At 45.1% G+C, this 24,917-nt stretch overlaps 1 protein-coding gene across 2 annotated transcripts in view; it reads left to right on the top strand.

Annotated features, from left to right (window-relative positions):
- NIPAL2 (NIPA like domain containing 2) overlaps nt 1–24,917 on the top strand; it is a 192,014-nt gene that overhangs the window by 100,131 nt on the left and 66,966 nt on the right. For both annotated transcript variants that reach the window (XM_073679609.1, XM_073679607.1), the window contains exon 5: nt 13,179–13,300. In XM_073679609.1, coding sequence (XP_073535710.1) covers nt 13,179–13,300 — 122 coding nt within the window. The remainder of the gene's footprint in view (nt 1–13,178; nt 13,301–24,917) is intronic.

Here is a 24,917-nt window from a genome sequence, read left to right as displayed (position 1 = left end):
CCCGGGCACTGTGCTTAGGGCGCGCGCGCTCCCTCCCTCTTAAAGGGGCCGCGCGCACCTTCCTATAGCGTCCCCGGCCAATGGCCGGAGGACTTTCCCTATATAAGGCACCTCCTCAAAAATGGAGGTGCCTGTGCAAGGCTGTTCTTCCGTGTGCTTAACACTTGCTCCAGCCCTCAGGTCCCGCTGCCTGTCAGGCCTGCCTGCCAGTCTGTCTCAGTCCAGCCCTCCAGCCTGTCTAACAGTTCTGTTCTCCAGTCTGTCTACAGTTGTGCCCACCAGCCTGCTTACCTGGAGCATCTGTCTGTAACCTGTCGTGCCCGCCAGTCTGCCTACCTGGAGCACCTGCCTGTTACCTGTCGTGCCCGCCAGCCAGGCTACCCAGGGCACCTGCCAGTTACCTGTCGTGCCCGCCTGCTCGCCTACCTGGAGCACCCGTCTGGCTATCTGCCGAACCAGCCTGCTTATCTACCCGGTCCACCCGTCAGCCTTCCTGCCGTGCTCATCCGCTGTACCGGTCAGTTCCTGCCATCTGACCCGTGGGAGTCACCTGCTCTCACACAAGGTCGGTCCGAGAGTGGCACCTGGTCCACCTGCTTGGTTCCTCCCTGGTTCACAGAGTCGACTAAGCCGCCATGTGACCTTGGTCAGGCCGAGTAGGCACTTAGTCACGCCCCTCTGGTCCCTCCTTGCACTGAAGCACAGAGGCTCCACCACCCGGAGTCATAATAGTTTGCACAGGTCATGGAACCCGGTGGCCCGCAGGCTCCTTCGCTCTCTGATCTGTATCAGGGGGTCTCACGTCAGAGATCTCAACAGGAAACTATCCTGTCCTATCTGCGGACTGTCAACTCCCATCTGGACACGGTCCACCCCGTCTGTGTTCGTCTCTAGCCGAGCGGCACTCGCTCCGGCGGGAACCTCATTCCACTGGCGCTATGGCACCCGGCTCTTGACTCCGGCTCTCTGCGCCTCCACGTTTTGGTGGTGACCCCGTCTTATGTCGGGGCTTCTTGAATCAGTGCACGCTGCACTTTGAACTCCTGGCACATCAGTACCCCTCCGACCGGGCCAAGGTGGCGTTCATCATGTCTCACCTCATCGGGAAGGCATTGGCATGGCTAAACCCTCTGTGGGAAAGAGGGGATCACCTGGTGTCCGACCTTCTGGCTTTCCTCGCTGCTTTCCGGAAGGTCTTCGATGACGAAAATCTTCTACTGTCTCCTCACTTCTCCGTCTCCGCCAAGGGAGTCTCTCCGTGGGCCAGTATGCCATATGTTTCCGAACCCTCGCATCTGAGCTTGCCTGGAACAACGAGGCCCTGGTGTCTACCTTCTGGGAGGGTCTTTCCGGACGGATCAAGGATGAGCTAGCCTGTCGTGACATCCCTTCCACTTGGTGTCATTAGCTACCCGGATTGACATCTGTTTTCTGGAACGTGCTAAGGAGACTACCCGGGAGAGAAGATTTCCGCGTCTCGCTCCTGTATTCCAAAAGCCTGCCTCGCAACCAGCAATTCCCCGAGCATGTTCACATGAGACCATGCAAATTGACCAAACCAAGATGGTCAAGTCTCGCCAGGAGATACGTCGAGCCGAGGGGAGTTGCTTCTACTGTGGCAGTAAACAGCATCTGATCCGTTCCTGCCCAGTGAGGCCGGGAAACTCCAGTGTCTAGGACCGCTCGGAGAGGTCATCCTAGGCAAGAGTAAATCCTCTCCGTCCTTGACTCTGTCTGTTTCTATTTCCAGTGGTGAGACCCGCTTCTTCGAGATTGCCCATCTGGATTCTGGAGCCGCTGGGAATCTTATTCAACAGGCTGTTGTGGAGCGGTATCAGATTCCTACTGTACGTCTGGCTGAACCGTTGGCAGTTGCCTCCGTGGATGGGAGACTTCTTCCGGAGACCATCTTGCTCGTCACGGAGCCTGTAACCCTTCAGGTGGGGATGCTGCACTCGGAGAAAATCTTTTTTCATGTGCTGTCCGGTCTCTCTCACCCCCTCTTGCTTGGTCTACCCTGGTTACAAAGACATGAGCCCATCCTGAATTGGAGATCTGGTGAAGTGCTCCGTTGGGGTCAGGAATGCCATGAGTCCTGTCTGGTTCTGGTTCGTCCTGCTCGATCCCTGTCTACTCCGGCTAATCTACCTGGTCTGCCGGCACCCTACTGGTCCTATGCGGACGTCTTCGACAAAAAGGAAGCAGAGACACTACCACCTCATAGGCCACATGATTTCCCCATCGACCTGGTACCTGGTGCTTCTCCTCCCCACGGGCGTATCTACCCCTCGTTGCTGGCTGAGACGCGGGCCATGTCTGAGTACATAGAGGAGAATCTTGCTAGGGGATTTATCCCGAAATCCACCTCTCCGGCTGGAGCAGGATTCTTCTTCGCCAAGAAGAAAGACGGCTCTCTACGTCCCTGTATCGATTACAGGGGTCTTAACCAAATTACCATCAAAAATAAGTACCCCCAGCCTCTCAGCTCGGAGCTGTTCGACCACCTTAAAGGCGCGAAGATCTTCATAAAGCTCGATCTTCAGGGGGCGTACAATTTGGTCCGGATCCGCCAGGGAGACGAGTGAAGTCGGCACTCAACACCCGGTACGGTCACTACGAATACCGCGTAATGCCCTTTGGTCTCTGTAATGCTCCAGCTGTCCTCCAGGAGCTGGTTAACGACATCTTCCTTGATCTCCTGTATTCTTGCGTGGTGGTGTACCTGGACCATATCTTGGTCTTCTCTACGGATCTGCTCTCTTACCGGAGGGATGTTCGTCAGGTTCTGCTAAGGCTCCGGCAGAATCGCCTATACGCTAAATTCGAGAAATGCCTCTTCGAGCAGACCTCTCTACCGTTCCTGGGCTATATTATCTCCGAGACTGGTCTGCGGATGGATCCCGAGAAGGTCTCTTCCGTCTTAAACTGGCCCCAACCGGAGGGGTTGAAGGCGATTCAGCGATTCCTGGGCTTCACAAAATATTACCGCCTCTTCATTCCTCATTTCTCCTCCCGGACTGCTCCCATCTCCGCGCTCACCCTTAAAGGAGTAAATCCCAGGGAATGGACTTCCGAAGCGGAGGAGGCCTTCATCTCCCTAAAACAAGCCTTCTCCTCCGCTCCTGTGCTACACCGTTCGGGTTGCAACAAGCAGTTCTTCCTGGAGGTTGATTCATCCTCCTCCGGAGCCGGAGCGGTGCTCACACAGAAATCCTCGTCTGGGAGAATGGTAACCTGCGGCTTTTTCTCCAAGCTCTTCTCCTCGTCCGAGCGCAACTACTCCATAGGAGATCGTGAGCTGCTGGCCATCAAATTAGCACTGGAGGAGTGGCGTTACTTGCTGGAGGGGGCTCTGCACCTGGTGGTTATCTACACTGACCACAAAAACCTCGCTTATTTGCAGAACACCCAAAGATTAAATCCGCGTCAGGCCAGGTGGTCTCTATTCTTTGCTCGATTCTTCTTCACCCTGCATTACCGCCCGGCGGACAAGAACATTAAAGCTGATGCTCTATCCCGCTCATTCCTGTCTTCTGACCAAGAGGAGGAGTCTCTACATATCATTGACCCCTCCAAAGTAATGACTGTGACTGTGGCTCCTTTTGACCTGTCTCATCTTCCACCCGGTAAGACCTTTGTAGCGGTTCCGGATCGTAAAAAAGTTCTACTCTGGGGCCATTCATCCAAACTAGCCGGTCATGCTGGTCAGAGGAAGACCTTTCTGCTCATCGCCCGATATTATTGGTGGCCTTCCCTGTGCAAGGATGTTGTAGACTTTGTCGCGGCTTGTTCCTCCTGTGCCCGTAACAAGGTTCCAAGGCACCTTCCATCCGGCCGTCTCCTTCCTCTCCCCTTGCCTTCCGCTCCGTGGCAACACATTGCAATGGACTTCATTACGGATCTCCCTGTTTCTGCCGGCTGTACTGTCATTTGGGTGGTCGCTGACCGCTTTTCTAAAATGGCCCACTTCATCCCTCTGCCTGGTCTTCCGTCTGCATCTGTGCTGGCTATGGACTTCATCCATCACATCTTTCGTCTTCACGGCCTACCCCTCCACATTCTGTCTGATCGCGGGGTTCAGTTCACTTTGCACTTCTGGAGAGCTACGTGTAAGCTGCTGGATGTCTCCTTGGATTTCTCCTCTGCTTATCATCCGCAATCCAATGGTCAAGTGGAACGTATCAACCAGGTCCTTACCAGCTTTCTTCAGCACATTGTCAACGCTCACCATAACGATTGGGTTGAGCTTCTACCCCGGGCCGAGTTCTCCTATAACAACCATGAGAGCGAGTCTTCTTCTAAATCCCCTTTCTTTGTGGTCTATGGTCAACGCCCCCGGATTCCGTTTCCCGTCTCCTCTTCAGTGGACAATCCTTCCGCGGAGTCTCTGGTCAGCGAATTTTCATCTATTTGGGAAGACACTAGATCTGCGCTTCTTCAGTACTCCAAGCGGATAAAGAAGCATGCTGATAAGAGATGTCCGGGAGACAAGGTCTGGCTTTCCTCCAAATATGTTCGTCTCAAGATACCTTCCTATAAGTTGGGTCCACGGTTCATCGGTCCGTTCGAGGTTCTGAATCAAATCAATCCCGTGGCTTACAAGCTGAAACTCCCGGTCACCTTACGGATTCCCAACTCCTTTCATGTATCCCTCCTCAAACCTGTTGTCCTTAATTCTTTCTCTGACGATCCAGGTACCGCTCCAGCTCCAGTCTCTTCTGAGGACGTCTTAGAGGTAGAAAACATTTTGGCCACCAAGAGGGTAAGACCTGAGGTTTGGACCTGAGGAGAGGTCTTGGGAACCCAGGGAGAACATTCATGCCCCTCATCTTCTTAAAAAATTTCTTGCGGGCCTCCCTCCCTCTTAAAGGGGCAGCGCACGCCGTCCTATAGAGTCCCCGGCCAATGGCCGGAGGACTTCCCCTATATAAGGCACCTCCTCCAAAATGGAGGTGCCTGTGCAAGGTTGTTGTTGTTCCGTGTGCTTAACACTTGCTCCAGCCCTCAGGTCCCACTGCCTGTCAGTCCAGCCTGCCAGTCTGTCTCAGTCCAGCCCTCCAGCCTGTCTAACAGTTCTGTTCTCCAGTCTGTCTACAGTTGTGCCCACCAGCCTGCTTACCTGGAGCACCTGTCTGTAACCTGCCGTGCCCGCCAGTCTGCCTACCTGGAGCATCTGCCTGTTACCTGTCGTGCCCGCCAGCCAGTCTACCCAGAGCACCTACCAGTTACCTGCCGTGCCCGCCTGCTCGCCTAACCGGAGCACCCGTCTGGCTATCTGCCGAACCAGCCTGCTTATCTACCCTCTCCACCCGTCAGCCTTCCTGCCATGCTCATCCACTGTACCGGTCAGTTCCTGCCCTCTGACCCGTGGGAGTCACCTGCTCTCACACAAGGTCGGTCCGAGAGTGGCACCTGGTCCACCTGCTCGGTTCCTCCCTGGTTCACAGAGTCGACTAAGCCGCCGTGTGACCTTGGTCAGGCCGAGTAGGCACTTAGTCACGCCCCTCTGGTCCCTCCTTGCACTGAAGCACAGAGGTTCCACCACCCGGATTCGTAACAGTACTGTTATACAATGTCCTCCATTCTGCTGCCGTTGAGGGTGTGCTACATAGAGACCAGGAATCCCTCATGTCTGTGTTCCATGTATTGTAGATATCATAGCTTCTAGTCTACACCAATTAACTCAGAACCCACTGAAAATTAGTGCATCCGGGGTAAATTTGTGAAAAATGCAAGATATATGTCATATAATGGCCAGAAATAATGAATAGTCACCTGAAATGACCAATTGGGATAGTAAGGATTTTGATTATACTTGTTGGATTTTGCTTTTTTCTCCTTTTTTGATTTGCATAGATAAAACTTGAGATTAAAAGAGAACTTCTTGATATCAGGAGAAGCCGTTAATAACGTTTAATAAACTGCTGTGACCCGCGAAGGAAATAATCCTGAAAGAATTAATAAAGAAGAAAAAACAATGAAATATTTGATTACAGTTTTTTGCAATAAGAAGTAAATCCATAAAACATATGTTGCTTTTAAAGAAAGTCTTTTTCTAATATAATGTTCCATATTAAGAGGTGATGTAGCATTGCTCTTTTCATTAAAATCTGGCCTGCGGTGCCCACACTGGCTCTACTCCATTGGACTAAACTGACTTGTGAAATGCGTTCATGCTGTCCGGGGTGGAACTGGCAGCTCGCTGTCCCACAACTGGCATTGAGTGCACATAACCTGTTCTTATTTACAATACTGATCCAGGCCAGTGGCATTGGAGCACTGCATGAAATCTTATCAGAGTGATACTGTCATATATGGAAGTAATTATTTCATGTTGAAAGAACTTTGTCAGTTTGTATAATTCAGAGTTTTCCTCTGGGAAGGGTGTAAGCCGAAAGAGTTCGCATTCCAGATGTATCATCTTATAAATATTTGTTTGGCTACATGTGAACAAGTATATCATTGTACTAAAGACAGTGAAATCTGTAACTCAGCCTTGCGGGTTCACATCAACATTGTAACTAAAATCCTGGCATTGTAATGGCTTTAAAATAAATGTTTTATTTATTTACGACGTGTGTGCTCCTCATTACACCAGGGTCCATGTGCGTACGTGAGATTAATGATTGATTCTAAACTAAAGCAAAATCTCTAGTAAATATAGGTCCATGAGTAGTTCCTTCTTTGCTGTCTAATTCCCTGAATAGATAAGACTTTTATTTAAAGAGTACCCTTTTACCGGTTTCAGCATGTAAACTGGGCACCTCGTGGAATAGTGGCTACGGAGATGAGTGAAATGTCTTTTTTTTTTTTTTAAATCAAATTCCTTCTCTCCATTGCAGAGATATTAGCTTGTAAAGTTTAGCTTATAATTTATGATGGGTCCAACTGGGCGTTACCAGAGATTCTTCTCTGGGGGTGTGTACTTCTTCCCCTGTATAAGGTTAACCAATCATAAGCAGGCAGCAACATACAAGGGAAAGAAGAACACACCCCCGCAATAGGTTAGAGCAGGCTTTCATCTCTGTGAGACATGTAACGTAATTAGACTCCTTTCAGTTTTCATTTCACAGCAGCCAATTTGGGTGGATGGACAGTACAGCTGAGTGGACCTTTGTCTCATTATTACTTTTACCAGCGCACCTCACATTGCTGTCAAATCAGTTGTAGTGCCCTTCCACCCCCACTGAATGACGTGATGTAAGGAACGGGACTGGCCGATGGTTACTTCTTTGGCAGCGAGGTTTTTTGCTGTCCCTAAACACCCTATTACTGTACTGCTGAGTGTGTATGGTTTGTGGGGGTTTGCTGCTCACCCCCTTTTCATGTGACAAGTGTTATGATGGTACGGGAACTTTAAATTCATGTGGCAAGTCAGGGAGGCCAACAACAGTTTTAAAAAGTTAAAAACGTCTTTACTTGAATTCTTGAACCAGATCATCAACATTTGATAAATGCCATGCATTTATTTGCACATTTTCTTCTGCATAAAGCAGATGCTCATACTTCAGTTTCATAGCAAACAGCATAATGATGGTACAGTTACAGTTCCAGAGACAGAATATTTCTTCCAAGAGCTTCCTAGCTCCGACCTCCCACTAACAGTATCCTCCACGCATGGTCGGACCGGGGCACCGGGACACCGGAGACTGGGTCCCTGGTTAACATGGCCGTCGGTGCGCCGCACTGCAGGGGTCAGGAGAGCCCTTGCAGTGCGGCTGATGAGGGCAGTCTGGCCTGCTTCTTGGACCCCCAGACTCCGGGGGGCCCATGGCCAGATTGCCCTTGTCCTGTGCAGCGGACAGGGAGCAATCCCTCCAGCTCCGCTGCTGACAGTAGGAAAATGGCAGTGGGGCTGCAGGGATCCGTCCTCACCTCTGCTTCCCGCCTGCGCTTCCTCCCTGACACAGACTCGTGCTGCTTGATGACGTAATCATGCAGCGCAAGCCTGTGTGAGGGAGAAAGATGCCGGGCAGGAAGTCGAGGACGTTGCTGCGGGGGAGCGTGCTGAGAGGCAAGTGTTTTTTTTTTGTTGTTTTTTTTTTTCTAAGACTGGAGATGGGAGGAAATGGGGACAACAATGGTGATGGATGAGGTCGGGGGAGATGAGGAAGAGCAATGGTGATGGTGGGGGGAGATGAGGAAGAGCAATGGTGATGGTGGGGGGAGATGAGGGAGAGCAATGGTGATGGTGGGGGGAGATGAGGGAGAGCAATGGTGATGGAGGAGGCGGGGGGGAGAACAGGGAGAACAATGGTGATGGAGGCGGGGGAGAAGAGGGAGAGCAATGATGATGGAGGAGGTGGGGGAAGATATGGCATGGCAAAGGGTGAGGTGGGGGGAGATATGCATGGCATGATGAGGGAGGATGTGGGGGGAGATATGCATGGCACTGGTGATGGAGGAGGTGGGGGAGATATGGCAATGATGATGGAGCAGGTGGGGGAGATATGGCAATGATGGACGAGGTAGGGGGAGATATGGCAATGATGATGGAGGAGGTGGTGGGAGATATGGCAATGATGATGGAGGGGGTGGTGGGGGGAGATATGGCAATGATGGAGGTGGTGGGGGGAGATTTAGCAATGATGATGGAGGAGGTGGGGGAGATATGGCAATAATGATGGAGGAGGTGGGGGAGATATAACAATGTTGGAGAAGGTAGGGGAGAGCAATGATGGAGAAGGTGGGGGAGAGCAATGATGGGGATGGGAGGGAGAAATGATGGAGGAGGTGGTGGGAGAGCAATGATGGGGAATGGGGAGAGCAATGATGGAGGTGGGGGAGAGAAATGATGGGGAATTATCTGAATGCTATATGCTATTAATATATGGTCTGGTCATGGTGTGGTAGTATTTCTCCCTTGTATGTGGTATTATTCAGTCACTATGTGGTGGTAATATGTGGTCTGGTCATGGTGTGGCAGTATTTCTCCCTTGTATGTGGTACTATTGGTGTTGGTATAGTGGATTGTGTTGTGTCTGTGGTGGTCATTTGTTCTCTCTGATATTAATTAAGAGAAGATTCTTTATTTCCATTAGTGATTAAATACTTGGAACAAGATGCATTTACAGGGGTTCTCCAGGGAAAACAAGTAATCACTTCTCCACAGCATAAGTGATAAATTATTGATTAGTGGGGATCTGACTGCTGGGACCCGCACCGATTGGTAAAATGTGGAGCTTTTATCCCCATTAGACTGGAGCTCATGTGCGACTTGGCCACTGATGAATTCATTCCCTCAATGGCTGTTCTTGTTTTTTTCTGGAAGCTCCAAAGAGAATGAATGGAGCCGCGGTCAGACGTCCCACCTGCCACTGCATTTTAAAATGGGGATAAGTGTCCTGTCAGGAATAAAACTTCCCCATTCTTCCGATAGGTGCGTTTTCCAATGTTCGGACCCAAACGGTCAATAAGTGATTACCGATCCTGTGGATCCCATGGATCGGTGATAACTTGTTTTAACCAAAGAACCCCTTTAATGCAAACTACCGTAATTCTACATCCCAGTTATGGTGGTGCACAGTATAAGTCCAGGAGCTACCTGTGATTTACAGTTGACGCTCCACTATAACGGGGATATCAGCTAACAGTTATTTGCATATTGCTGTAGGGTAGGCCCTGAGGATCAATTCCTCCTGTGGGCCCCAGACACCCCAGTCTGACACTGCCTCCACGGCAGTGCAGCACCCCATGCTTCCTCCTGGTCAGAATAGAATTCTCTCTAGACCTCCAGGACTGGTTTGACATGCTGACTTGTAGCCTACTCCTACCTGCCTACCGAAATTACGCCTCCCTCAGCACTGTTTATGCTACAGCAGGTATCTTTCTTGTTGGTATAAGAGTCAAAAAGCTCAATCTGTGTTGCTGTGACTTCCTTTCTGTCTCTGTTCTTGTGCCGTTAAGTGGTAATAGGCTTCCACAACACTCTTCTGAGTTGTAACCCTTCAATTTCCTCAGTCGCTACACACTCTCCACTTGTGGCCTAACGATCATCAGTACCGTATTTTCCGGAGTATAAGACGACTGGGTGTATAAGACGACCCCCAACTTTTCCAGTTAAAATATAGAGTTTGGGATATACTCGCCGTATAAGTCTACCCCTCTTCTAATGCTCATACGGTAAAAATTAAAAAAAAATCAGATTTGATTTCAATGTGGTAATTTTAAAGTGATGAACCTTACCGGTGATTGGCTGGCTGTTGTATACAAATCCTGCTTGGATTGGTCAGCTCTCCCTGCTTGCCCAGCTCTCCGTCTCCAAGACTATCAGAGCGGTAGCACATCCCTCTGGCCCGCCCTTGTATCCTATTACCGGTACCTCCTTCTCTGCCTCTCTGATCTCGCTCCTGAGGACTGCAGTGACGAGGTGAGGGGGTGCCTCACCGGGAAGGTGTAAGTGAAGCGAGCTGCTGGCGTCTGCGACGCCCAGGGTATCGAAAAAAAGAGAAAGAGCGGTGCTGTGCCCAGAAAAACATGCCTCTTTCACTCATCTGGCCCGTCCTTGTATTACCTCATTCTCTGCCTGCGCCGCTTCACTTCAGTCCTCAGGAGCGAGATCTGAGCGAGATCTGAGCACTGGCATTACGCTTGAAGCCCTGCTCAGACCCTTTGCTCAGTACTGAGTAGAAGCAGCCTTTTGAGTTAGTACAGCCATGAGTCTTCTTGGGAAGGATGCAACAAGTTTTTCACTCCTGGATTTGGGGATCCTTTGCCATTCTTCCCTGCTGATCCTCTCCAGTTCCGTCAGGTTGGATGGTGAATGTTGGAGGACTGCCATTTTCAGGTCTCTCCAGAAATGCTCAATTGGGTTTAGATCAGGGCTCTGGCTGGCTCTGGTCACAGAGTTGATCTGAAGCCACTCATTTGTTATTTTAGCTGTCTGCTTAGGGTCATTGTCTTGTTGGAAGGTGAACGTTCGGCCAAGTCTCAGGTCCAAAGCACTCTGGAAGAGGTTTTCATCCAGGATATCTCTGTACTTGGCCGCATTCATGTTTCCTTCAATTGCAACCAGTCGTCCTGTCCCTGCAGCTGAAAAACACCCCCATAGCATGATGCTGCCACCACCATGTTTCACTGTTGGGATTGTATTGGGCAGGTGATGAGCAGTGCCTGGTTTTCTCCACACATACCACTTAGAATTATCACCAAAAAGTTCTATCTTCATCTCATCAGCCCAGAGAATCTTATTTCTCATAGTCTGGGAGTCCTTCATGTGTTTTTGAGCAAACTCTATGCGGGCTTTCATATGTCTTGCACTGAGGAGAGGCTTCCGTCTGGCCACTTTGCCATAAAGGCCCGACTGGTGGAGGGCTGCAGTGATAATTGACTTTGTGGAACTTTCTCCCATCTCCCTACTGCATCTCTGGAGCTCAACCACAGTGATCTTGGGGTTCTTCTTTACCTCACTCACCAAGGCTCTTCTCCCATGATTGCTCAGTTTGGCTGGACGGCCAGGTCTAGGAAGACTTCTGGTGGTCCCAAACTTCTTCCATTTAAGGATTATGGAGGCAACTGTGCTCTTAGGAACCTTGAGTAATGCAGAAATTCTTTTGTAACCTTGGCCAGATCTGTGCCTTGCCACAATTCTGTCTCTGAGCTCCTTGGGCAGTTCCTTTGAGCTCATGATTCTCATTTGGTCTGACATGCACTGTGAGCTGTGAGGTCTTATATAGACAGGTGTGTGCCTTTCCAAATCAAGTCCTATCAGTTTAATTAAACACAGCTGGACTCCAATGAAGGAGTAGAACCATCTCAAGGAGGATCACAAGGAAATGGACAGCATGTGACTTAAATATGAGCGTCTGAGCAAAGGGTCTGAATACTTATGACCATGTGATATTTCAGTTTTTCTTTTTTAATAAATTTGCAAAAATGTCTACATTTCTGTTTTTTTCAGTCAAGATGGGGTGCAGAGTGTACTTTAATGAGAAAAAAATTAACTTTTTAGAATTTACCAAATGGCTACAATGAAGCAAAGAGTGAAAAATGGAAAAGGGTCTGAATACTTTCCGTACCCACTGTACATTAGCAGCAATAGACTGACTGTGAACCTGTTTTGCATTGAAGCATCTAATGAGCGTGTGCAAAGGTCATTGTGAAGGGAGGAGGCTCAGGGTCAGCTGTGATATCAAATATTTTGATTGGTGAATCCTTTGTTATCATCTGTGTATAGAGGTGTTACCGGTCATTGTAATCCTGTCTCTGATGATAAAGAAACTGATGTGAACTGTTCCTGAAAAGACAGGAAGTATGAGGCAAAAAAAAGCTGTGACCTTGCCCATTGTGATTGCTGGATCCTGTATTATCTGCTGTTTATAGAGGTGTTACCTATCATTGTAATTGATGATAATGAGACCTCTGAAAAGTCTTCTGTAAAGAATGCGAAACCTCAGTCTAACGTAGCCCCAAGTCTGTGTGAAAATTGGAAAATGTATTTATTTTATTTTATTTTGTTTAGTACAGATTTTGATATTGAAAAAAAAGCATTGCAAAAAAAAAACATTGAATACACAAACCTGGTTTAAATAATAGATATTTTTCTGATTTAGGTCTGATGGGCAGCACGGTGGCTCAGTGGTTAGCACAGTGGCTCAGTGGTTAGCACTGCAGCCTTGCGGCGCTGGAGACCTGGGTTCAAATCCCACCAAGGACAACATCTGCTAGGAGTTTGTATGTTCTCCCCATGATTGCATGGGTTTCCTCCAGGTTCTCTGGTTTCCTCCCACATTGCCCTGATAGGGCTCACAATCTACATTCCCTTATGGGGACAGTGATGATGTGGAATTAATGGTGCTATATAAGTGAAGCATAGTAAAGAAATAAGTATTTTCCATATTTTTATATCTCCCACTAGTGGTGTACGTCCTGGCCTTGTCGGCTATTCTGGTGATTAGTGTGATAGGATTTGATGTTGAAACACTCTATGATTTATGTATGCAGCTGTAAATGCTCCTCTTTTTTATTATAAGTGTTTTATAACTGTCTTGTGTCTAGTTTGGCTTTGTGTTTTTATTATGATATAATCACTTGATCATTCTTTATTATTAGTCTCAACTCAGGAGACTTCAAATTGTAATGCTTGCTTAATACTGTCAAATAAAGTACCATTAAATGTCACTGTACTATTTTTTCCCCCCAGCGTTCCTGTGGTTATTAGTGTGTTATTTGCTTTACAGGTGGCACCTTGGCAGTCACGGGCACGTATCTTCTGGTAACCTTTTCTCCGAATGTATCTCAAGATGTTACAGCTCTGAAAGTAGAACGGTATTTTGTGAGCTGGCAGTTCTTGTTGTATTTGGTAAGTGTTGGATTTGGACATAAATGGGGTCTTGTCAGCTGAATAGGATTTTATTTCACATTTGTTTGCTGGATTCCGAATATCTTCCATCATTGAAGAAGTGACATAAGGAGCGTATAGAGACGCAGGCTGCAAATTTTTACTGTATAAAACAATATCCACAAAACAGATCTCATAATAACGATATCACATTTGGGGCCCCGTGCCATATACAAAAAAAGGGACCTGCATTAAGTATGCTTGGGAAACTCCAATGCTGAAATTCAAACACGAAAAAATGGAGTCCAATTATAGAATATATAATAGCGTTTATTCAGAATTTGTTCACAAAAATGGCATACAATAGAATGCACATCAATACAGACCGAGTCATAGACGAGATACAAGTGTCAGAAAATTGTATTGACCACTCCTAATCATCAGGGTTGGGGAGAGGAACTCTTATATCTAGCTCCAATAAAGTGCAAGTGCTGTAAACATCTATTCATACAGTATATTAATAGAATCCAGATCATATGTGCCAGTTTTCAATGCAATACAGGTTACACTGGCAATGAATACAAAGAGAGAAGGAAAGATGATACTATGTCCCGGATAATACCGGTTTTCTTCCAGAAATCATATAGCAAACGACAAAGGATAGAATGGACTTTACCCCGACTATGCTCTAACCAAATGTACTTTTTAAAAAATTCTGGCCCATATAGACAAGCCAATAATCAGGGAATGAGTGTTTGTAGGAACGCTCATTCATGATTTCTGATCTGTCCAACCATGCCAGCAATCACCCAATGTGCAGGCAGAGCACTGTTATTCATGATGATTTATAAATCAGCTTAAAATTCATTGTTCTCACCAGCACATCGTCCGGTGTAAAGAGGTGATGTGCTGCTGATAACATGCTCTGTCTGTAATATGTTTGTTGGCTTGTCTAAACAGAGCAATAAACAAGCCCTGACTTGAATTGCATATAGCTGATTAGCAGTCATTTAACATCCTGGATCAGCCCGTCTAAGGGGGCTTTAAATGTGGACCGCTCTGGTTTATAGACATGGAGCTGAAAGTCTGCTGCTTTTCTTCACAGAATTTGAACTCTCTGTGCATTTAAAGGGAATCAGTCACCAGGTTTTTGCTGCCTTATCTGAGGGCAGTATGATGTAGGGGCAGAGACCCCAATTCCAGCGATGTATCACTTACTGGGCTGCTTGCTGTCATTTTTATAAAGTCACTGTTTTCTCTGCTGCAGATCTAGCAGTTCTCTGAATGCTGAGCACTATATAGCCACGCCCACACCGCTGATTGCCAACTTTCTGACTATGCACACTGTACACTGAAAGCTACCAATCAGTGGTGGGGGCGGGGTTATACAGAGCTCATGAATATGGAGGACTACATGGCAGCAGGTTTACTTGTCCTCTAGTGATAATCTCCTGCTGATAAAACAGATATTTTATCAAAACTACAGCAAGCAGCCCAGTAAGTGACACATGGCTGGAATCAAGGTCTCTATCTCCACATTATATACAGCCCTGGTCCCAAAATTCCGTGCTGTCTCAGTATAAGCCTACATTTTGCTCCGCTGAATTGCATCCTTTTGAGGTTTAGTATTGACATGAGACAATGTAATCTGAAAACATACTAATTTCTAGGAACTCAGTTGAGGTTTTTCGTTTACCTGTATGCTGGGAAAGCTCCCCGATCTACGCTCTTATCATGTCCACAGGACCCCATTGTCCGATGGGAGCCAAAGGAGTTAACTATTGACTTCTGACTGGTCTGTATACTGTATATCAGTAGATTGAAAAAAATGCTCATAGTGCCAGATGAAGCGTAATCAGATGCGAAACTGTGCCTAGCTCAATTTGTGTGTCTTCACTCTGTATTCCCATATGACCTCTTACACATCTACACCCACACCCCAAAATTACCACTACATTGGGCATTTCAGTACTAATCTGACAAATGCAGGAATCTGGAATAGTTTCTCATAGTAAGTTCTACTGTATAAAACTTTTCACAGTCTATTATATTTTTTCCCGTACAGATTTAGAATTGCATCCAGGGAATATTACCACATTTTGCATCACTAAGTATGTTTCATTACCGTTCTCTGTACCGACAGCTGATTGACATCAATTAGTGGCTGCATCAGCTCATCGGCTCTGCGCTAGTAATCTCTGCCGTCCTCTTCCCGACACCTTTCATATTGATTTATCTTCATATCAGCACGGCAGTCACTCGGTTCTTCCTATCTATCCTATCCAAATGTTACTGCATATGCACGAAGAAACTGGATAACTGAGGTACACCCCTGGCACTAGGAGTGTCACAGACTTCCAATTAATGGAGTAAGTGGAGGATTTCGAGCATGCCACCGCTCTGTATGCTTTATAAATTCATTTTTATAACGACAATTAATGTCATCCGTAACTTAATGATGTGCGATATTCTATAACCATCTGCTCGCTATGTTTACTCCGCCAGTGAAAATAAACAGCGCAATTTAAAATAAAGCTTCCTGGATATGTATGAGCTTATTATAAAACATGTGATATATAGTTATGTTCTATTCCCCTGTTCTTCTGTTATTCCTCTTACAAAAGAATTAATTAATTAAAGGGGTTATCCAGCCTTTCTAAAACTTTATGGAAAAACTTGAAAAAAAGAGTTTTCTTTCCTACTTATTCCTTGTTGCTCTTCCATAGTACTGTCTGGGTCCTCAGTCGGTCTGAGCTTCCTCTTCTGGTTGGAATGGACATGTGACTGATTTGGCCAATCATTGGCTGCAGCAGTGATCAACATGACCAGTGATTAGCTGAAGCGGTCACATGTCCGCGTGATTTGTACAAGATGTGCTAAGACTGTCTCTGTACATCTTGTTCTTGTTGTACAAATGTAGTGTTTGCAACCAATCACTGGCCACAGTAGTGACATATTGGTCACCCCTGCGGCCAGTGATTGGCTGCAGAGGTCGAATGCCTGGTTCCCGTGGAACAGAAAGTTTGGGGAACTGTGCACCGATACAGAGAAGGAACGTTGGATTGGAAGGTTAGTGTACAGTGGATTTAAGAAGAATCTTGCCAAGACAAATAATTTCAGAACACTTTCCATTTTTATTGTCACCCATCTGCCATTAAAAAATAAACTGAAATTGTTTCGGGTGGAAAAAGAAAAATAAAGAACTAAAATAATGAGGTTGCATAAATATGCACACCCTTAAACTAATACTTTGTTGACATACCTTTTGCATTTATGACAGCATTTAGTCTTTTTGGGTAGCTGTCTCTCTCAACATCTAGAATTAGCAATCTCTGCACACTCTTCCTTACATTAGCTCCAAATCTGTCAGATTGTGAGGGCATCTCCTGTGTACAGCGCCCTCTTCAGGTCTTCCACTGACTTTCAATTAGATTCATGTTTTTCTGGTGAAGCCATTTCTTTTTCGATTTAGAAGTATGCTTAGGGTTGTTGACATGCTGAAAGGTGAAAGTCCTCTTAATTTTAAGCTTTTTAGCAGAAGCCTGAAGGTTTGGTTGGAAAATTTACTGATATTTGAAACTGTTTATAATTCTCTCCATCTTGATTAAAGCTCCAGTTCCAGCTGCTGAAAATCAGCTCCAAAGCATAATGCTGCTTCCACCATGGCTCACTGTGGGTATGGTTTTATTTGGATGATTCTTAGTGTTGGCTTTGCACTAAACATACCTTTTGAAATTTTGGTAAAAAGTTCAACCTTGGTCTCATCAGACCATAAAATGTTTTCCCACATGCTTTTGGCAAACTCGATGTCGATTTTGCCAAAACATAGCTGGGCTGTTTTTCTTTGTAATTAACGGTGTCTGTCTTCTCACCTTACCTCACATGCCAGGCATATGAAGATTATATTGTCACATGTTGTCAAGAATGTGGTCACATGCAGTACACAGTCACTACTTGCCAGAAATTTCTGCAGTTCCTTTAATGTTGTTGGAAACCTAATTCCAGACCTTTTTTTTTTTTTTCATCACTTTTTGAGGGACATTTATTTTCTAGGTAACATTACTGTTGTTCCAAACTTATGCCACTTCTTGATGACCGTCTTCATAGTGTTCCATGGTATATCTGATGCCTTGGAAATATTTTGTAGATCCCTTTGCAGTGTTGTAAGATGTTTTGTTTTGCTTTAAAATAAAAGAAAATGTCAGGAAAATTCTACTACAACAGCTAATTTTTATATGTAGTTAATCAGAATCATTGTAAATGATGTCAGCTGTGTACTGACTACTATTTGACATTTAAATATTAAAATGCGACTGGTTATGTCTGAACACAACCACATCCCCGATTATAAGAGGGTGTTCACACTTATGCAACCACGTTATTTCAGATTTCATGTTAACCACTTCCTCTCCAAAAAAAGATCTGTTTGTTTCTCAATGGATTTGTACAGATTATGGATCGCATTAAAGGTGGAAAAAGTTCTGAAGTGATTCTTCTTGGTATGATTTTTTTTTTTTTTTTCCATGACACAAACCTGGCGGTATGCATCCAGTAAGATGTACTAATATCAAGACATGTGGCATGTAAAGACAGGAGTACCAGCAAGTTGTGAGGTTGGATAATCCCTTACTAACAGACAAGCAGCCATAATAAAATGAAGAAAAAAAGACAACTTATAATTGCATCCCAAACTGGGCTACTCATTTGATGTCAGAGCTGTCTCTCCTGGAGGTCACATGAAATCGGCTTCAGCGCACATGTGACTTAACAATCAGCAGCTACTCCTCATCTGCAGCCTTTCAGGAGTGGAGATCTGCTCTGATTGAATCTTAAAGGGATCCCATCACATGAAAAAACGCTATTAACCTACAAATATGGGGTTAATTTGCAGGTTTATAGCTTTCTGAATCTGCCCGACGCTGGCATGTGGCCGCTGCCTGGAGGAAATTAGCTTTATTCTTCCCGGTAGCGTTCCGGTTTCAGTCACAGATGCGGCGCCAGCACGGGTTCAGTCCCTGCTCTGTGTATAGTGACTGGCAGCTGTAACCGCACCCCCCGGCACTGACTGACAGCAGCTCAGCATTAGAGTCTGGTATGCAGAGAGCGGTGACTAAACCCGCGCCGGAACCACCCGTGTGATTGAAACCCGAACACTGCTGGGAGGATTAAAGTTTGTTTCCTCCTGGCAGCCAGGGTCTAAGTGCTGGCGCAGGTTCAGACGCTATTAACTTGCAGAATAACCCCATATCTACTGGTTATTAGTTTTTTTTTTCATGTGACCGGTTCCCTTTAAAAGGCTGCAGCTGATGAGCAGAATAGTGAAAACTGCAGCTGATCAGTAGTCGCTGATTGGATGCAGCAGTCATGTGACCTTCGGGAGACTGTGCTGACATTGGTGGAGAGACACTGGCATGGGAGATATGTGTTTTTTTTTTTTAATTTTGTTAAACAACATTTGACAACCCCTTTAAAACACTTCCTAAGTTGCCATACAAAGATGCAGCCAGAGTAATTGCATATATAATCAAACAGTAACTAAACTTTGATTTTAAATGTGATTATTATTCATCTTTAGTAAATTACAAAGATTCATAAATCTTTGTAATATACTCCCATTACCTTATTCGGCATCCTTCTTTAACTCCAAGTTCTGCTTTATTTGCGTAGTCCATGCTGTCTTAGTAACTGATGCAGAGGTCTAGTAAAGATCCATTATTCTGCGTGAGTTTCTCTGCTCATCTACCGCATGTTCACACAGAATGTAATAGTAGCTGATCATATCGGAGGGGAGCAGAGAAACACACACAGGACTATGGATTTGGCTAGACCTTCAGTTCAAATCAGGAACCAGATAGCATGAACTAGGCAGATTACCCAGCACTGTCAGCATAGTCTTAAACATAAAAGGAAACAAAATAATGTAGTGGAATATATTACTAAGGTTCATAACTTTATAACTTTACAAAAGCTGATCATTAATTTTAAATAAAAAAAATGTTTAGTTACTTTTTAAAAGCATCATCTCAAGCTGGAGACCTTTGCTTTGATACCTATATGCCATACTGGGGCATTTGGACAGTACATCCCCTTGAATATGAAATTACAACTTCATATTCTAAGAAAGGAAGCAAGCATTGTGTACTAGATAAGGATGGTGAGAACGCCCTGGCATTCAATGTAATATACAGATTATCATGTTCTTGAGAGGATTAACTTTTATTTTCATGCAGCTCACACAATACAGATTGTATTGTATTGCAGAAATATTCATTGAACACAAGAAGTTGAGCAATAAAACTATACTTATCTTGAGTCCTTCTTAGAAAAGGATACCGATATGTGAGCATTCAGTTTAAGCCATCTTGTCAGGATTTCTGTTGCCCTTCTACAGTTTGACCACTAGTGGCCACTATTGTTCATTTTAATAATTGTGCTGCAGTTTCACTCCTTACCACTGGAGGCTGCTGTTGTGTTCTGCAATTGCCCTTTACCAAGATGGCGGATTCTAAATCTATGGAAACCATCTTGTTTCCTATTTGGGCCTACTTAAAGCCACATGGAACTGTCACTCATTGCTTGAGTATTGTGTCTAGCTATTAGCCTAATTTCATTCTCCAGCTCCTGAACATTCTTACCCAGACTGTTCGAAGTCATTTACGAATTGTTTCCTACAACTCCTTGCTAACTTCAAGAACTTCTACTACCGCTTGCAGTTCCTGCTGGTGCACCTTCGGCCACTGGTTTCCAGCAGTACTACGCCAGTATCGTAACATATCTTCAGGTTTCCAAATCCACTGGCGGGCACAGACAGAAGAGGCCCATGTGCAAGATCAATTTATTGGCCCTTTTCAGTCCAATAGCTCCTCATAATGCACAATTCCACCTGTTTTGGAGGTGTAAATGGGCCCCTTTACCTCTTGGGCCCCTGTAGCTTGCACCAATGATGTGTCCACCCCTGGTCGAATCAATGCCACAATGATCATATTGTATTATTTTAGTATTCAAATTATAATTCACAGAGATAACGCTTTAAGTCTTAAAAAAGTTGTCGCACCTGTCCATGGGTTGTGTGTGGTATTCCATTTTGGCCTCATTCAGTTGAATAGCGTTATACTGCAATACCAGATCCAACCTATGGGCCTGTGTGGTGCTGTTCTTAGACAGAAGCAGCTGAGTTTTTCCAATTCCTTACAATCCCTCTAAACCAGGGATGTCAAATTCTCACACGGAGGGCCAAAATTAGAAACTTGGACAAAGGCCAACCAGTATAAAGTATAATGGGCCCCACACAGTCATCTATACAGAATAATGGGGCCCGCATAGTCCTACAAACAGTATAATGGCCCCACATAGCTTTCTATACAGTATAATGGGCCCCACATAGTCCTCCATACAGTACATACAGTATAATGGGCCCCATAAAGTCCTCCATACAGAATAATGGCCCCACATAGGGGTGGTGTTTCTGGTGTCGCAGGCCAAATATAATCACCCTGCTTGCCAGATTTGACCCACAGGCCAGAGTTTGAGATGTATGCTCTAAACTATTGTTTTATCTATGTCTCTGTATATGTATGAGATGTATATGTGTCTTCACTCAATAGAAGATAGAGGAAACTTACATGAAGTACAAAGATTTGATGGGACATTGAGAGAGACACAGGGCCCGAAAACGTAGTAATGTAATTACACTGGCTTGTTAGTTGTTATAGATGAAGGAGAGCGAAACCAGAATGTAGTGAAACGTCAAACTGGACCCACACTTACTGAAAACTCCAAAAAAATATTGGATGGGGAGTACTTCAAGGAAAACTATCAGGTTGTTTTTGGAACCTGAACCTCCACCATGACTTATTATCTGAGCTGAGATGTTTCTAAACAGGTCTCTGTATTCAAGATTTGATGCAGTCAAATGCCAAAAAAATAACTTCTAAAACTCTGCACACTGTAGGCAAATAATACTTCTAAGGTTATCTGGACGTGGAGTCCCGTCTCCACACCTCCTGGCTTAATTGACATTATCCAGCCGATTTATGGCATCCCCAGCTTCCTCACATGTGCTGCTACCTTATTCTCTCTTTGCAGCCTACATCAGGAATCCCTGAAAAGGATCCTTGTGTACACAGTACAGGAATTAAGACAGGCAAAGTACAAAGCAGGCAAACTCACTACATGTCCAAGGCAATGACTCCCTTATGACTCATGTTTGAGTGACGTGGCCGGCTAGAGGGTGCGACCTCGCTCCATTGGACGGGATCTGGCCGGGAGTATGTATAACTCATACATACCCTCCAGTGAGAGTCAGAAAACGGCGCTGGGGGGATTGATAAGTCTGCAGTAACAGAGTGACTGCAAACTTATTGATTTGGACCAGACAACCCCTTTAAGTCACTACAGTGTGTGTGTGTGTGTGTGTGTGTGTGGGGGGGGGGGTTGGAGACTGCTCTGTGGGACTCTTCCTGATCTTGTCACCACTCAGATGTACAGTACAGACCAAAAGTTTGGACACACCTTCTCATTTAAAGATTTTTCTGTATATTCATGACTATGAAAATTGTACATTCACACTGAAGGCATCAAACCTATGAATTAACACATGTGGAATTATATACTTAACAAAAAAGTGTGAAACAACTGAAAATATGTCTGATATTCTAGGTTCTTCAAAGTAGCCACCTTTTGCTTTGATGACTGCTTTGCACACTCTTGGCATTCTCTTGATGAGCTTCAAGAGGTAGTCACCGGAAATGGTCTTCCAACAATCTTGAAGGAGTTCCCAGAGATGCTTAGCACTTGTTGGCCCTTTTGCCTTCACTCTGCGGTCCAGCTCACCCCAAACCATCTCGATTGGGTTCAGGTCTGGTGACTGTGGAGGCCAGGTCATCTGGCGTAGCACCCCATCACTCTCGTTCTTGATCAAATAGCCCTTACACAGCCTGGAGGTGTGTTTGGGGTCATTGTCCTGTTGAAAAATAAATGATGGTCCAACTAACCGCAAGCCGGATGGAATAGCATGCCGCGGCAAGATGCTGTGGTAGCCATGCTGGTTCAGTATGCCTTCAATTTTGAATAAATCCCCAACAGTGTCACCAGCAAAGCACCCCCACACCATCACACCTCCTCGTCCATGCTTCACGGTGGGAACCAGGCATGTAGAGTCCATCCGTTCACCTTTTTGCGTCGCACAAAGACACGGTGGTTGGAACCAAAGATCTCAAATTTGGACTCATCAGACCAAAGCACAGATTTCCACTGGTGTAATGTCCATTCCTTGTGTTCTTTAGCCCAAACAAGTCTCTTCTGCTTGTTGCCTGTCCTTAGCAGTGGTTTCCTAGCAGCTATTTTACCATGAAGGCCTGCTGCACAAAGTCTCCTCTTAACAGTTGTTGTAGAGATGTGTCTGCTGCTAGAACTCTGTGTGGCATTGACCTGGTCTCTAATCTGAGCTGTTGTTAACCTGCAATTTCTGAGGCTGGTGACTCGGATAAACTTATCCTCAGAAGCAGAGGTGACTCTTGGTCTTCCTTTCCTGGGGCGGTCCTCATGTGAGCCAGTTTCTTTGTAGTGCTTGATGGTTTTTGCAACTGCACTTGGGGACACTTTCAAAGTTTGCCCAATTTTTCGGACTGACTGACCTTAATTTCTTAAAGTAATGATGACCACTCCGTTTTCTTTACTTAGCTGCTTTTTTCTTGCCATAATACAAATTCTAACAGTCTATTCAGTAGGACTATCAGCTGTGTATCCACCTGACTTCTGCACAACACAACTGATGGTCCTAATCCCATTTATAAGGCAAGAAATCCCACTTATTAAACCTGACAGGGCACACCTGTGAAGTGAAAACCATTTCCAGTGACTACCTCTTGAAGCTCATCAAGAGAATGCCAAGAGTGTGCAAAGCAGTCATCAAAGCAAAAGGTGGCTACTTTGAAGAATCTAGAATATAAGACCTATTTTCAGTTGTTTCACACTTTTTTGTTAAGTATATAATTCCACATGTGTTAATTCATAGTTTTGGTGCCTTCAGTGTGAATGTACAATTTTCATAGTCATGAAAATACAGAAAAATCTTTAAATGAGAAGGTGTGTCCAAACTTTTGGTCTGTACTGTAGTTCAACTCTGTTGAAGCGTTCCAGAGTTATTACCTCATAAAGTGACAGTGGTCAGAATTGTAAAATTTGGCCTGGTCATGAAAGTGCAAACTGCCTTGGTGGGGAGGGGGGGGGGGGTGAAGGAGTTAAATAGATAGACATTTTAGAATTAAAATAAATGTTAGTTTTGGACTATCCCTTTTAAGGCCAAAACAATTAAACAAATCTCCTGAGGTCTATAACCTATAACTGGTTGTATAATTGCAGCCTGAGATGGCAGAATATAGTGTAGACCTACAAAAGAGGCTTAGTCTTCACTTGATCCTTCAAGACCAAGACATGGTTAAATATCAACATGTGTAGTCAACACTGTTTAACATATGTTTGCACTTCTGTTCCCTCCACTGAAAGTATTATACCATACAAAATCCTATTTTGGATTCTACCACACCATTAGAAATTCATTAGATTATGACTGTGATTGTGTGTCTATAAAGCAAGAACATTCTGACCTTTTGCGGCATGGAAAGTTCATGGAATGGATTACAACCGCTTTGACGCATGCCAGGCTGCTAAGAATTGAAATGAGACGTCTTGAACCAATGATGGGGTTGGATTTCTTTATTAGTACTTTTATGCCTACTTGGAACTTTTTAGTAAAAACTACAAATCTGGTTACCATTCTGCGTTCTAGATTTTAAGTACTGTGGAAATTGTGCCTGGATGTGTAGTCCAAAAGATGCAGCCCCAACTGGTTATATTTTCTGTTCATGATTATTCTTAAACAAGGACTTTGTGACAAATGGCGTGATCAGCTATAGCCATCTGTTACCAAACGTTTCTTTTATTATGCTTTATTGCACACTGTATACTGGTAATTGCCTATGTAAAATGGACAGAAACGATTACAGTAACCTCCTTTACCCAGGGAGGGCTCTGCTCTTCTACCAGACAGCTAGTGCTGCATCAACCTATATAGGAATCTGAGCTGCATAAGGCATACTTCAAATTTGTGAAGGATTACTATATTTCCCACATAACGAATAGCAATAAATTCACTAGATACATTAAAGCAAAAAAACACATTACCACCATATTATTGTGACCCGCACAACAAGTCTTTCCACCTGTACACACAGACAATCATGGAGCAGTCCAGCTGCCCCTTTACACCAACTACACCTCCTGGATTGGAGGATGGAACAACCAGTCCCGCCCAGCTCTTCCAGTAGTTCCTAAAACCCAGACCCAAAATCCAGGTCTATCAAAAACACCTCTCAGCAATTTATGTGCTGGAGCCTATGTCTCCAGGTTTCACATCACTGAGATTAGGCACCTCAGTGACACATACAGTACAGACCAAAAGTTTGGACACACCTTCTCATTTAAAGATTTTTCTGTATTTTCATGACTATGAAAATTGTACATTCACACTGAAGGCATCAAAACTATGAATTAACACATGTGGAATTATATACTTAACAAAAAAGTGTGAAACAACTGAAAATATGTCTTATATTCTAGGTTCTTCAAAGTAGCCACC

The sequence above is a fragment of the Phyllobates terribilis genome, unplaced genomic scaffold (assembly GCF_046119375.1).
Source record: "Phyllobates terribilis strain yellow unplaced genomic scaffold, ASM4611937v1 Scaffold_4__5_contigs__length_816908805, whole genome shotgun sequence".
Taxonomy (NCBI): Eukaryota; Metazoa; Chordata; class Amphibia; order Anura; family Dendrobatidae; genus Phyllobates; species Phyllobates terribilis.
The sequence above is the reverse complement of the archived record's forward strand: the minus strand, read 5'-3'. Positions and strand labels throughout refer to the sequence as shown.